At 41.0% G+C, this 15304-nt stretch overlaps 1 protein-coding gene across 6 annotated transcripts in view; it reads left to right on the forward strand.

Moving 5' to 3' along the window:
* The window catches only part of MEF2A (myocyte enhancer factor 2A), an 81500-nt gene that overhangs the window by 58949 nt on the left and 7247 nt on the right, over positions 1 to 15304 (forward strand). For 3 of the 6 annotated variants that reach the window (XM_084214087.1, XM_084214090.1, XM_084214089.1), the window contains 3 exons: positions 9512 to 9702; positions 11290 to 11313; positions 14908 to 15037. In XM_084214087.1, coding sequence (XP_084070213.1) covers positions 9512 to 9702; positions 11290 to 11313; positions 14908 to 15037 — 345 coding nt within the window. The remainder of the gene's footprint in view (positions 1 to 9511; positions 9703 to 11289; positions 11314 to 14907; positions 15038 to 15304) is intronic. The other 3 variants (XM_084214088.1, XM_084214092.1, XM_084214091.1) reach the window with 1 other exon arrangement.

A 15304-nucleotide genomic window follows, 5' to 3' on the forward strand; every position in this document is an offset into this window, starting at 1 on the left:
AGGTCTTAATTTTTTTAGCTGCGCTGTTATTGTCAAGTTTTATAAATTATTATCAGGCATTTAACTTTTTACTGCTGTGCCCTTTCCACTTCAGTAATATTCACCTTTTTTATTTTAATGGTTTTCAGTAGTAGCGTGCTGCTGCTTTTGTGTTTCTCTACAGGTGTAATTACAGCATTCTAAAAACATCTTATGTTTGCCAAATCTGAACTATTGCACCAAAGGCAGCTCAGCTCAGTTCTCAACTTCAGTATTTGCAGGACATGGATGTTTGATGCCGGTTGTGGTGCCAATCAGAATGAAGCAAATACAGACTGTGTTGTTTGTATTGCCATGTGTATCTTGCTAATCATTTTCTAGCAATTACATGAAGAAAGCAATAAATCTTGGAAACTGATAGCTAGGATCTGTCTTAGTTTTGGATGATGATCAGAATTTCTTTTGAAAACAAATTAGAGATCTCGCCAAAAATCAAATTCACAATATTTTTTGGCCTTCAGTAAAAATATATGATAGCACTTTTTCATTTCAATAATATTTTGTCTCCCCTAAACAAAATTTAGCACTCTGATAGAGGGGCAGGCAGCCACTGAAATGTATCGTGCCACAGACAGACAAAATAAATGACAGCTCACACACTTTGGTCACATTCCTCCTGTGCCTCTGGAAGCCGTGCTGGCTGAAGGTCAGTTTTGCAAACACACCCAGCTCCCCTTGGGAAGTGTTCATAGCATGGAATTAGAGAAGCAACTGTTGACCTTTCAGTGTTTGCCCACTGGCTACTTAGTGTGGCAGCTGGGAAAAAGTTCTTTGAACATCAAGTCAGGCAATTGAATTGATGAATAAAAAATGCTGCAGCTCTCCAAGGCTGAAAGCACAGGATTGACTTTCCACTCTTTATCCACTCCTTGGCTATGTGCAGCAAAGATATGAAATATTTAAGAGTGGTTTCCATCAGGTAAGCAAGATTTTAAATGGAGGAAGCTTCCTCAGTTGAAAAAAGATTACTATTTTTAGAAACTGTAGAGGTCAGATGTTGATTTCCATAGAATTTTTCAAGTCAGACTAAATAAGTTTATTATCAGGCTGTTTCAGGCCTCTTTTCCCAAATCAGGCTTTAGTAAGAGAAGCTTCAGATTTAAGACCCCTTCCTTCAATAAGCAAATAAGACAGTGGTTACAGTGCTTGCTGTAGGGTATCAAACTCTAGAAATGCCCAGTTACAGCAGCTTGGGGGACATATTTAATGCAGTAAAATGTTTTCCTCCTTGCATTTATTAATAGTTTATGTAAAAAGTCAAAATGCATCACTTATCTCTTACTTTGCAGAATATCACACCCAAGATGTTATACATATACCCACTCACTTCTAGAAAGGTTTGTCATGCAAGTGAGAGTTGTGACTGTACAAGAACAAGGGAACATCTTTAAGTACCTCTAGTGGAACTCAAATACCTGGTTAACAACAGAATGCTAAATTAGAGGGGTACCCAAAATTTTTAGAGCTCCATTTGCTGTAAGTTATGGTATAAAAACTTTGTAACTATTGACAGGTGCACAGGAACCTTCTCAGTTACAGCCACAATCAAGAAATCATACGTAACCAGATTGACTAAATCTGCTGTCAACTTGAGCTTGACAGCTGCTGTTGAAATGTATCTCATGTTAATTATGTCTGCAGACAATAATGGTTTTAGTTTCTTGCTGCATTTATCGTAGAATTCACTTTAAAAGAATTTATCTTCCGCTTTTAGCTTCCAGTTTTTTGGGGTTTTTTTAAACTTCTCAGGAATTCTCCTGTGGATTTAGTGAAAGGTCACGTGCCAAATTTGCAGCTCACAATTTATAGGAGTGATGTCAGAGGTAAAGGTGGAGTACTGGCATATCCATATGCCCATATATTCTCTTATAAATAAATAAAGGAAAGCTCCATCTTCTTCAATATTATGAAGTTCTTGGGAATCTGAGGTTTTGTTCTCATTTTCTTGGAAGACACTTACATGCCTTTATCTCTTAGTAACAAGCAAGTAAAGGTTATCTTGCTTATTTGGGACCGAGTTCAAACAAAGATGTTGCATAAAATGGCTCATATTGAGTTCACACAAGTCCTTTTCTCAAGTCCTGTGTAGCTTGATTGGAATGGAAATGATTTGCTTTAGCAGTCAATCTGCCAACTTAACAGTTTTTCTGTGGAAAATAACTTTGAGTAAAAATATCTGCATGTTGTAGCAAAGATTGGTAGGTGGTTTTTTATATCCAGAACAGAAAATTTTGTGATCACTTTATAATACTGAGAGCTTACTTCACATGCAGCTGTCATAACTCTGAAAAAGCATTTTCATTTTGTAATATTTTTAAAATTCTACCCACCACATAAAAAACATTTGCTGAAAATTTTTACTTGGCAAATATACCAGTTTTGAGAGGGAAAAAATGTCCAGCATTATAATGGAGCTTGCTCTAGAGCTAATTTATTTTTTCTGTTAATTAGAACAAATGTTTCTGAGCTAGATCATTGATGATCTTGTTGCTCTTGGTCAATGTTAAACCCTGTTCAATTTGTGATGGGCATCAAACGTGCTCCAGGAATCTCATGTCACCAGGATGGGGAGAGCACTTCAGGCAAAGTAGAGCCTCATGTGCCCAGATACAGGGGAGAGATTCTTTGGCTTAGGGATGGATGGATGGACGGACGGACGGACGGACGGACGGCAGGCATTCCAGTTTGCCATGAGTGCTGCTTTGCTGTCTCCCAGTAGATTGGTATCCCCCCATGAAGCACCCACAGGTTCCCAGTGAAATGCACTTGCAGGGCCATCCTTGAGGACTCTGGGAATCAGAAAAGCTCAGAAGCACCACCACAGTTACTCAGTCTGTACTTTTTCTTTCACATCTTTCACATGTGGTATTGAGCCAGAACCATGCCAAGGTCCTGAGCTGGTTTTCATTGCCAAGGTTGCATTAAAACCATAAACCTTGAGACCTAAGCTCTTCCCAGTCCTAGGGGATTCTTAAGGAATTTTTGGAAGTGGAGGCTGTTTATGATTTCACAAAGACACAGGATTTTCTGTCTGTACATTTCTGTGTCAGTGAAATAGCCCTTCTGATCAATAATGCAGATTAAGGACACAGTTAATCTTTTGGAAAAGAAGAAAAAAAGAAAAATAAATTTTCTTTCCTCTTACATTTTAACCAGGAGAATGGATAAAAAGGTCTGGTCTGCTTGAGTACTGAATTTCTGCTCTTTGTTCCAGAACTATTTCTTCTCTAATGTCCTCACTAATCTTTAGATTCTGAGAATGTGAAGTAACCTCAGAAATACTGATTTTCTTTGGAGCAGAACTGAAGGGTATATCTGCTGGAAAAGCTGTGTCTTGTGAGCTGTTGGATCTCTACTAAGAGTCAGTGTAGATCATGTGTGGTCTTTTATCCTGGCCCGAGGAGGGGTTTTGCAGAGGTGCCACTGACAGCTTGCACACACCTGTAAACTGCTTGGAGTTGCCAGAAAGGGATCAAGACAGAACTGGGAATAGCCACACCTGTAAATGGTTCCCTTTGTCTTGAGGGCTTGGCTGATGGGGGAGGATAAAAGAATCTCTGAGCTTGGTTTTGCACAAGTCTGAATCTGCAGCAATCTGGAGTGCACCAGAGGCTTCAGTAACAGAAAGGCTCTCTGTGCTCACCTTTCTAGTCGAGTTTGGTTTGTGAAATGAGAGACACCCCAGCAGAGGTGTCCAGCTGACTCCTGAAAAACACCTCTTGCAGTTTCAGGCAAGTGTTCTGCATTGATGCTATCAGCATCTTCCTTAAGAGAGCAGCTTTCTTCTGCCTCTGCCCCACTGTGACATTTCCACAATGCCCCTTTGCCAGCCTATTAACCTGCACCAGCTCCAAGCCTTGGCCCTGTGGGAGAGGACCACCTTAGGAAAGCAGCCGTAAATAAATAGGGAAAGCAGCTGCAAATAAACCCTGAGAGCATGGTCCTACTTCAGGCTGTGCACTCCTGTGGTATTTCAGGTCTGGGCTTCCTCTTCAGTGTGACAGGTAGGTGCATTCCCAGGCAGTCTTTCCCTAGTCAGAGCTCCTCAATTCCCAGCTGTATGGAAAGGGATCTGACTTCAGACTGTTTGTTCACCTGCTGCTAAATGCAGCACACAGAGGTCCCTTCCTGCTCTCAGCAGTGGCAGGGCATTGTGGCTTGCCTTGCTCTGATCCCTGGCAGGACACAGGTCAGGACAGCAGGCAGGAGTTCACCTCCAGGGAAGGGGCTGAGACATCCCTGAGGAACAGTCCAGCCTATGGACTGCTACAGTTTCCAGGCTGTCCTGAAGGAAAGGGAGTTCTGGGAGTGGGCTGCAGAGCAGCTGTTCCACAGGGTGTGAGCTGAACCTTTTCCTTTGCTGGATGTTGTCAGCACATAACAAAGGCTGATCCATCCATCTCTCTCTGATTAAATCAGCTCACAAGAAATGAGTGGCTGAAATCGGCATTAAAAATGTACTGGCAAGAAGAAAGAAAGTATTTGATTTTTTTTTTTACTGTAGCTCTTTCTCCTTGGAAACCACCCATCTGCATGACATGAGGTCAGTTCAACCCTTGGTTTCAGTTGAAATTTCGTATCTTGCTATGGGTGTTTGTTATCTTAGCAAAATTTCTGATTTACTGAGAGATACATGACAATTCTGGTATGAATTTGCCATACAGAGAACAAATTATTAATCTCCCAGCTGGGTTAAAATAAATCTCAACATTTATGTTATGTGCCCTTGCCCAGGATACACTGCCACATCCCAGGTTGTTGTAAACATGTCATTTCTGTCCTCCTTTCTTTGCCACCCTTTACATGGGCTTTGTATAGACAGAAATCAGCAAGTTTAGGAAGTAAACTGATGTAATTAACTGTAATCTGTCTAATTGACAGAAGACCTAAAGGACATCCAGTTGCTGTTGGTGATGCTTCACTCAGCAATATGCCTTTATTTAGGTTTGCTGTTGCATTCTGAATAATAACCATCCCTTTCAATTCTAAATATCCTTGAAAATTCTTTCTCCTTTTATGTAGCTGTAGGCAAAAGAAAATTTCCAACAACCTGGGAAATGAGCTCTTTTTAAAGTTCTGTAACATGACTAAGCATTCCCTTGACATTTAGTCATGTGTATCTCTTTTTTGCTGCCTTCTAATATCTAAAGTACTGCCTTAGAAGCATAAATCTTACATGTTAGACATGTTTCAAGACCTTATATTACTATCAAAGTATTGATTTGTAAAGATCTGTAGAAATGGAGATTCTTTGAGATATTACAGTAAATTCTTTCCAAAGCTAATACAGAACTGGAGCTTTTTGAAACAATGGTAGAATCAGCAGTGAGTGCTGCACAGAGCTGAAAATGGTAGGAATGGCATATGCTGTTTTTAATTTGCACTTGAATCTGTCATACTAACCCCAAAGTAAACAAATTGAGCAACTAATGCACACAGAAATGCTATTGTTGGTTTTACTTGCAATATGTCCCCCTGCCCAAGGTTCTTCATGTAAATGTTTTCCTCCAGTAGATCTTATCTGGCCTCCTGATGCCTTGTGAATCAATGGCTTCAGTTTGCTTCTAATTGTGTGACGTTGGTTGGCTTTTATGATGTCACTGGAGGCATAAATATTTATTTACTATGATCCCTACTTTTACTTAATCTTACATGGTTTAGCTGCTTGTCCACAGTTATTCCAAAACAATGTATAACTGTGTTCAGTCTTTCTCCAAAATGAACAACAACAACAAAAAACAAAACATAAAAACAAACAATCCCCCCCCAAAAAAACCACAACTGAAAAAACCACCCCAAAAACACCACCAAAAAAAAAAAAACAACTCACCAAAAAAGAAAGATTAATGGCATCAATGCCTGTAATTTATTCCTTGAGTAGTAATAAGTACATGGAGTACTTTCCAGCCACGTGTGTTCATTGTTTCAGCTGATGTGATTTATATAGTGAAATATGAGTCTGGCTCATGTAATTGAATGCTGTGTCTTGGGCTGCAGGACAGTAAATGAGATTAAGCTGTATTATGTCTCTGAAGGCAGAATATCCAGTTGGTATCATGGGTGGGTTGTAACATTTCACTTCAGAAAAGAAGTTGCTTAAAAGTAAACACTTTCTGACTAAACAAGAAGTAAGCTAATGTACGTTGGCAGGTTTTGTTATCATCAAATCTAATTAAATTATGATTCATATAATTGAGAGCTTATATTTGCATTGGTGTCTGTTTTCCAAAGGACTGTTTTGAACATGCTTTCACGTCTGTTTTAAGGAATTAGAGTGAAATAAAATTCTTCCTTTGGAAGTAAAAACAGTTGTATTTTTACACATATGTGAGGTTTTATATTCTGTTTCAATTTCCAGTTTGAAAACATTTTTAAACATAAAGTATTGTCTTCAGGGAAGATCTATAGCAGGTAGGGTAGAAACAATTTCTGTATTATATGAAATAGTAAGTAGAATTTATGGGGTTATTAAGGCCTCGGTTTGGCAAAGGGCTGTGTAGTTGCATCATCCTCTACTCATTATCTTTTTCTGGCTCCTGACCTTGCTCTAAGAAATACCACACATTTAGTTATCCTTTCACTCTTAACTGGTAATTTGATTTTCTTATTAGATTATTAAAAGGAAAAAGGCTTGAAGTTTCATACTAAAAATGAATATTCTGCACTCTTATTGCAGCCCCAGCATATGATCCTTCAGCTGATCGATACAGACACTCCAGTGTTTGCTCAGTGTTCAGTGCCAGTTCTTTATCACAAAGGGCTGCTGTTGGATTCATACCCATAGTATTGCACACGTAGGAGATTTTTTATTACTGTTTCTCCCATTTTAATTTATTCTAAACACTCCTTTTGAGAAGTGCTCAGCCTTTTGTCAGAAGAAATGCTTTGACTCTGCCCTGCTGCCGCCTGATACTGCGCAGAGCAGGCAGTGGCAGAGAGTTTGTTGTTTTTGACAGCACCACTAAAAGCATGAAATGTTTCTGAAGGATTGGCAGAGCCTTGGAATAAGGGCTCAGGAAATGACTGGGTTGGGTGTGGAAGAGAGACACTGTCCAGATTTAACACACGGGCTACTGAAATACTTGAACCAGAGAACAGGAAATGGTATCATAGGATGGCCCAAAGTGTACAGAAGCCCACTGTTTGTACAGAGTGGGATTGTTGGGCAGCTTAAACTGCTCAGAACTCACAGCCCTGCCTTGGAAAGGTGACACTGACAGCCCCAGTGAGTAATAAAATGCTGTTTATTGTTGCATTAAAGCCCAGACTTTACTTCCGTTGTAACACTGAGTTCTTTAAATGCTCTGGCATTTTTGCTGAAAATGGGAGGTGCCATAACAAAGTTTCAGATATAATTTGGTGAAAATGATGCCATTTTCTGGCATTTTTCTCCCTAGAGTGTTTGCAAATCCATTTAATTTTTACTCTGTCCATTGTGTAGGATGTCTCTCTGCAGGCTGGCTGTAGCTCATGCTGCTCTCATTTATAATGGATAGGAATTGATGCATAGCTGTGTTAACAAAATCAAGATTCTACGAAAACCATCTCTGTTTCAGGAACCTTAAGAGTAGCACAGAACTAAATTTCTCCTTCTGGCTTGTTGGTTTTTCCATGTGACCCAGCTGTGGAGAGTTTTCTCCTACCAGTCAAGAGTATATTTAGCTCTAGTGTGTATTGTCAGCTCCAGCCCAACATTTCAACCACTCTACCTAAATTTTATCACTAACCTAGAAGCATCTGAATAAATTCTGCTGTTTTCTGCTGAGGAATGTAGATCCTTTAATCACAAAATCAGTTTTTACAGTGGTTTTTAATATAGAAGGAAGAATGCTGACATTAAAAACTACTTTCTGCTGTGTTCCTTCTTTCCCCCATAAGTTCTGAGTTAAAAGTCATATTCCCATACCTCCTATGCAAATGCTTCAGGAAAGTACTAAATTAGAATGACTCCTCCTTGCTCTGTTAACCTTGGAAAGCTCAAGGGACATATCAGATCATCCATGTATGGTCAGGCTTTTGGCACAGTGGGAAATCCAGAGGAGGCCTCCTCACAGCATCCTGGTGAATTCCCATCAAGGTTCTCAGTGTGCCCTGGCTGAGTATCTTGGTAGGACCAGGCACCTCCATGAAGATTTTGCCCTTGCTGAGACATGTCGCTGTTCTTCCTTCTTGCTGTGCTTTTAAAGGCATTAAAAATGTTGCTAAAGAAGGTAGAATGTGACACTGACAACTTTCTTATTTTAATTGCTTTTAGATTAATATGTATTTAATGCAATAAAATTGGATTGGGCATAGGGGCCTATTCAAATTAGAATAATAATGCAAAATTCATGCCAGCGTGGCGCTATGGGCGATTAAGAGAGAATTTCCCACACAGTGAACTTTGTCTCACAGACTTTTCCCTGATTGTGCCTATAAAAGCTGCTTTCAGACCTGCAGTGTTAGTGCAAACAGAATCTCACTATGAATTGTGTTTATTTATACACACACACACAGGTTCTGTAGGGTGAACTATGGGGTTCCCTGTTATAAAATTCTCCTTAACAACTTTTTTTCTGTTTGCAGATGAATAAGGTTTGTGTATTTTGGGAATTGTTGCTATAAATATGATTCTGTGATTGGAATGTGGCTTTAAAATTTTTTCTGAGAAATATATTTTGGTTAACATGATTGGTGCTTCTGTTAGGATGGGAAAATAGAATGCTGGGCACTTGACTGATTTACTGCCTTGGTGCTGTTTTCTGGTCAGTTCTGAGTGTAAGCTGAGGCCTCTACCTTGAGCGTATTCAACTCTTGGAGATTTCAGTGCTGAATTCTGGACGTGTAGGCTTTGGCTTGTCCAATTCCACTTAAAATGAATACCAGGAGTAAGACAAAGACTTTGTTAAAGAAACCCCTGGGCATAAATGATGTGTGTATCTGGAATGAATTTGAAGGGAAAGGATTTATTCCCCTCATTGTTGCTAAATATAATAATCAGACAGTAAGTATTGATACTGAAATTAGTCCTACATGTCTTGGAGGTATATGAAGAATAAATTTTAGAAACAGAGACTTTAAGAGCTGCTCTTTTGTTCTCACAGGCAGCAATTCAGCGTAGTCCATGCTCTCTCTGTGGGGGTGGGGACCAAGTGGGGTTGTGCAAACCCCTCACTTTTCTGCAGGCTCAGCCTGGAGGAGCTTCAAAGGGCAAACTAAACACAACGGATGTTATTAGAAATAGTTCTCTGGCAATTTGCTCTTCTCAGCGTTTAAGCTGCCACAGCGTGCCCTTGAAGTGATATTCCCTTTCCATATTGATCCTCTGGTCAGAGTGGTTTGTGTTTGTTCATTTGTTCAATACTCAGCCCCTTGTGGGAAGTTTGTTATCGGAAGTTTTACGAAATAAATATTTCATAACTGGTACGTGAGCACCAAATTTTGTATTGTCCTTCTCTTCAGTCTTACGGTCCATTCGTTTTTCCTCTTTCAGGAAATGGGTTTGTGAACTCCCGAGCTTCACCAAGTTTACTTGGTACCAGTGGTGGTGGGAATGGCCTAGGCAAAGTCATGCCTACAAAGTCCCCACCTCCACCAGGAGGAGGAAACCTTGGCATGAACAACCGCAAACCTGACCTCCGTGTCGTCATCCCACCCTCCAGCAAGGGCATGATGCCACCACTGGTGAGTTAAAACACATAAAGTTCTGGGTCTGGCTTTGTGGATGTGGGCTGTTCTGCCCACATGCACAGGGAGAAACTGTCTCACCTGCTTACCATAGGGTACAGGAATAGAGGGGTGTTTGTATTCTGAAATGCCACTGATGAAAATCAGAAGGACAGATTGTGACGTGGGGAGAAGTTCAGCTTGTAAGGAATTTTTACAGCTGTAAAACAGCAGTCTGACCTGAATGTGGTAAGAGCACAATCATAGAGACAGGGCCGGGGTGTTTTGATCTGACATCCCTCTGACTTGGTACTGAGAACTCCGGTGGCTTGGAGGATGTGGGTTTTAAAAAGGGTTATCCATTATTCCGTGGAGGAATGGCTGATCTTATTGGTGATGTGAGCTCTATTAATGTGCCCTAAAGCACATTTTGTACCTGTTTTTCCTGGGTCGTAATGGCTGTGGGATGTGAAGTGCAGCTTCTGTGGTGAGGAAGGGCTGAGAGCAGCACTGCTCTGATGTGGCACCGTGGAACGTGACCTTGCCTGTCCTCGGGGCCCTCGTGTCCTCAGCGGGGCCATCAAAGGGCACTGAGTGCTCTGCAGTGCTGCTCTGCTCTCTGGCATCTGGGCACCAGTGCTTGTCCAGCCAGCAGGCTGGGAATAGCACACGGGTTTCGTGTCAGCCATGAGGCAACCACGGCCTCGAGCCCAGAACAGGTCTTGCAGGAAGTGTTGCTCTGTTTTTCCTTTAATTTACTTGGCCAGATCCTTTGGTCCTCGTATTTGCTGCCATGTAGAAATTTTCAATGTCTCTGTGGATGTTTTCTGTATATGGAAGAATGGGCCATAACCAGGAGGAGCAGGATATAAACAACACAAGTACTCTCTGTATAATTCCTATTTGTCTTTAAGCTACAACAAGTGCTTACATTTGTTACTGGTACTCATGATGAATAATGCCAAATTAATCCAAGTAACAAAAGCTATAATTAGCCTCAGAGTAATGATTCTTGAAAAAAAAAAGGTTTTTCTAGGAATGCTGAAGTGTAGGAGAGATAGGAAGTACACTGGCTGATCATTACAGTGACAATTACACTTTTAATTAGAAATAGAAGCAATAATGCAGTTCTGATGTTAGTGGTGCACAGCTCCTGTTTAATGTTGTGGTGTGAAGAACAACATCATATTCAGCTTTGGGTTTGTCTGTGTTTTTGGGGGAATCAGGAGATTTCAGAGTAGGTGCTGGCATGGAATAATGGATGTATGTGAAGAGTATTTTGTTGCAGAGCTGGTTTATTGGATCAGCGCAGCCAGAGACTGCCGTGCTGCACATCCCCGTGTGCAGCCGTGTCCTTGGGGTCACCAGGCTCTTACTGCACCAATTTCCCCAAAGCCATTGTTCTCTCAGTACAGCAGGTTTTATGTGACACGAATTTCACGAAGTATTACATTTCTAGCTGTATTATCTACAGAATCAGGTGGCAAATCCACATTATTAATTAAAATGAATCAAAATCCTGAAGCACAAACGTGACTTTTTCTTTCATTTGAAAGCAATGCTATTTTTAGTAACTGTGTTATCCCTCTTGTTTGCTGAGTACAGTCGGAGGAGGATGAATTGGAGTTGGTGAGTTTGGGCTGCTGTTTGCTGAGAGACAGCAAGATGCTGGAAATGTCTTTCACTACAGCTTTTTAACTGTAGTTTCATTACATATTTTAAATAATTCCAGTGTTCCCTTGGTAGCAGATAAAAATACATTTGTTTTATCAAACTAAAAACCTGACCAATTCAAGTTGAAAACACGTTCAAAGTCAGTGCTTGCCATTTGTAAACTTCTAATTTTTGTTCCTGAAAATGTTTCTGTTTTTCTTGGAGGGAACATTGGAAAAGAGCCTTACAAAGTAACTGTCCATGTGTATAGGATGTGAACTGCCTTCTGTATGAAATACAAATAATCACTTCCTATCCCCTAAATTATTGGAATATTTTTAGGAAGTAGCTTCACTTGTGAAGTTCTTCAGATTGTAACACCAGCCCTGTGTTACTTCTCTTCCTTTCAAGGAGATGACATCATTGCTGGTGAGGTCACCTTTTTGGAGGTTAGAATTATTTCATCCTGCGTGAGATTATCAAACCACAGGGGTGTTCCCTGTTTACCAAAAGGAACAGAGAATTGCAAATGAATAATTCTACCTTTTTTTCCAGTGGAAAGACATTCTGCTTTTAAAAGGAAACTCTTGGGATTTTTGTGTTTTCTATTTTTTTTCCCCCAAAGGTTTTAACATTTGGCATTCTGTCTGGAAAATTAACGTAAGGCTAAAATAATTCGTAACTTATTTTTAGAGCAAATTTCAAATTGTTTGGCTGCTGTGGCACAAACCAGGCACAAGATGCTGTGTCACAATCAGAGAGAAATAAATTGACTTATTGCAGACCTTGACTTCTTGTTGAACATGGACCTGTTGCTCATATGAGGCTCTAACTGCATGAAAGCATGGAAAAATTAGTGATTTAGATAAATTTCTTGATGAATGCATGCTGCTGGTTGATTTTTTTATCTTAAATATCAGAAATAGATTTAAAAAGTAAGGGAAAATGGTTTTTGAAATTCAAATTGAAGTTTTTAAGCATTATTGAGATGTCTTGCTAATTGAGCAGTGAAAGAGCTCTCCCACTTTCCTCTTGCCTTCAGAGAGGAGTGTCTGGTTTTCAGTGCGAGAAGGAAATCTCAGTGTAAACACACTTGATCAGATATCATTGGGATTGGGATTGGGATTGGGATTGGGATTGGGATTGGGATTGGGATTGGGATTGGGATTGGGATTGGGATTGGGATGCAAGCCCTTGGCCCGGGGGATTCCCCCTGCCCAGTGCAGGCCGGGCGTTCGGAGCCGTGGCTGCCTGTGCGGCGTGGGCCATCTAGTGATGGAAGTGGGAGCAGCTCTGCCACGAGCACCACAAAGGAAAGGTGCAGGGTCTGCCTCAAACGTGGCAAACAGACACAGGCTACACCTGCAGGCTGCTGTCTGCTGCTAATCCCTGTGCTGGGAAGCAGCTCCAAATGCCAGCTGGGAGCACTCGCTCTCTGTGGTTGGAGCTGAGCAATGATTGTGAAAAGCAGCTACCAACGATAGCAGAGCATGAAATAAAGATACTGAATTCTTCCTGCTACATTTGCACCAGTTAGAAAGGTTGAAAGAAAAAAATCCTGAAATTTGTCATGCAAGAACAACAAATATTGGGCTCATCTAAGTATTAGTATTGCTTAGTGTCTTTGTGTGGCTGAGTGTTCCAAGAATTATATTCAGAAAGAATTTACCTCAGAAAACCACCTTTATTAGCCACTCAAAAAAAAAAAATCCCATAAGGAAATCCTTTGGTCTGGATTGTTTCCCAGTATATTCCTCTTTACTTTTCCATTATGCAGTAATCCCAACTTTATAGGCAGCCATCCAAGAAAGCTTTGGAGAAAGGTCAATTCCTGACAGACACAAAAATCTGCTCTAATAACATCTCTTTATGCCAGATAAACTTGGTCTAGGGGAGATTTTCAGAAGTACGTAAGTGATTTAAAGGGATCAATTACAGAAAATCAGAGGGGCTTTCTCTGGGAGCTTTGAAACCTGGGAGCTCTGAAGCAGAGTGGGCACATCTGCCAATGTGTGTGTTTGGCAACAAATGCCAGAGAGCCCCCAAATCCTTGGGAGGCTCAAAGATGGGAATTCAAGAGCAGCCAGACACAAGAGAGATCAGAAGCTGGCAGCCAGTGACAGCTGTGGCTAATTTTAATATGGGAGCTGTGATACATATTTCTTTCTTTAAATGGGAAAGATACAAGATTGATAACCCTCAATTCATCTTCATAAATTTAAGCTTAAAATTGAACACAGCCCCATTTCTGTACCTGCTCATTCTGATATTTTTAAGGGAATGATGCATTTTTAATGCTGCTCGTTCTCTCTAGATTAGAGTGGAGAAAAAATTTAAGTGCTGCAGATCCTGAAATACCTGTGTCTGAAATAAGGGAAAGGAGTAGTAACTTCAGTCTTATAAAGTTATTAAATGGATCCCTACCAAAGAGATGAGAAACTGCTCCTTTTGTAGCAAATATTTTTTCAGAGATAGAAGTTTGATTTAAGAAAACGTATTTCCAGCAGATTGAAACCCAGCTCCTTGTAGAAATACAGGGTGTAGAAACTGCTGCTATTTCTAAGAATTGTGCAGATAAAAGTAAATATCTGTTCTTGAAAAATAAAACCCTAGCATTTTCTGTTCTTGACAGTATTTGTCAGGGCTAAATGGTGTTGAACCTCATCTTTTTCAGGAAGATTTGCAGTTACCACTGTGGAGAGCAGAACATTCTGTGGCAGCAGCTTTGCTGTCTGGTGCTGCTCACCACAGTGTTTAATTAATTTTCTAACCAGCAAATTTGGTTAGAGCTTATTTTGAGTGATATGTTTGCTGCAGATGTTCGTTCCACTATATAGGAAAGAAAGACTGTTATTAAAAAGCCAAATTGTGCCACAGTTGAATTATCTGAGACAATCTAGTTTAGCTATTTTCCCTGTCAGAAAAGCACCGTTGCTCTTTGTGAACTCCAGTGTCATTTGCTTGGAAACATATCTGCATTATAACAAGTACTCTCTCAGTTTCTCAGGAACCATGGGAACAGCAAGATTATTTTATCACTGAAGTCTTATCAACACAAATTTAGAAGATCTCTGTGTTCCTTTCAGGACAGGTGTAGTCAGCACAGTGTCAAAACTGGCAGCTGAAATTTGGAAAATTGGATAAACAACTGTGAAGTGGGAGAATCTCTTCTGGTGGAACTGCACCTCACCATCTGCACTAAAACCTCTTTAAAAATAAGACTCAAAACTCTTAAATCACTTAAGAACTTCTGAGAATTGTCGTGTGTATCCCTAAGAAATTGCATTAATTTTTGTGTGTCCTACAACGCTAACACTGTTGAAATCTGCATGCTTGGGAAGTGGCCCAGTGAGCCTTCAATTAATTTTTCATTTCAGTTTGCCAAGATCATTTTGGTTGTCTTGAAGTATTTTAGCTTTTTTAGAAAACGAATCCTCACAAAAAGGATGTGTTCCTAACTCAAAGACACAGCAGAGCAGCACGCTGGGATGCAATGCTCTGTCACGCTGGCACTGCATTTCCTGTTGTTCTCCCTGGGCTCACAGGGTTTGTTATTTCCATCCCTTGCAGAACACCCAAAGGATAAGCAGTTCTCAGTCCACGCAGCCCCTGGCCACCCCCGTGCTGTCGGTGACGACTCCGAGCCTGCCCCCGCAGGGACTGGTGTACACGGCCACCTGGGACAGCACCCCCAGCACCGGTAAGCGCCCGCAGCCGCTCAGAGCGCCGCCCCTTCCCGGGAGTGGCCTGCCAAAGAGCCCTGGGGGCACAGGCACGGCTGTGCTCGCACCTCTGCTCACACCTGTGCCCACACCGGGTGATTTCAACTCCTGGGATGGGGGCCATGCACAAGGAGGGATGGGGTCTGTGTGTGGGGTTCCAGGGAGGGCCTTTATTGAGCTTTGTCCTCAGAATGGTCCAGGGATGAAGGCCCCTGAGGCAGGGAAAGCAGGGGTTTATATGGGGA

Source organism: Fringilla coelebs (assembly GCF_963513975.1).
Source record: "Fringilla coelebs genome assembly, chromosome: 12".
In the NCBI taxonomy this organism is placed as follows: domain Eukaryota; kingdom Metazoa; phylum Chordata; class Aves; order Passeriformes; family Fringillidae; genus Fringilla; species Fringilla coelebs.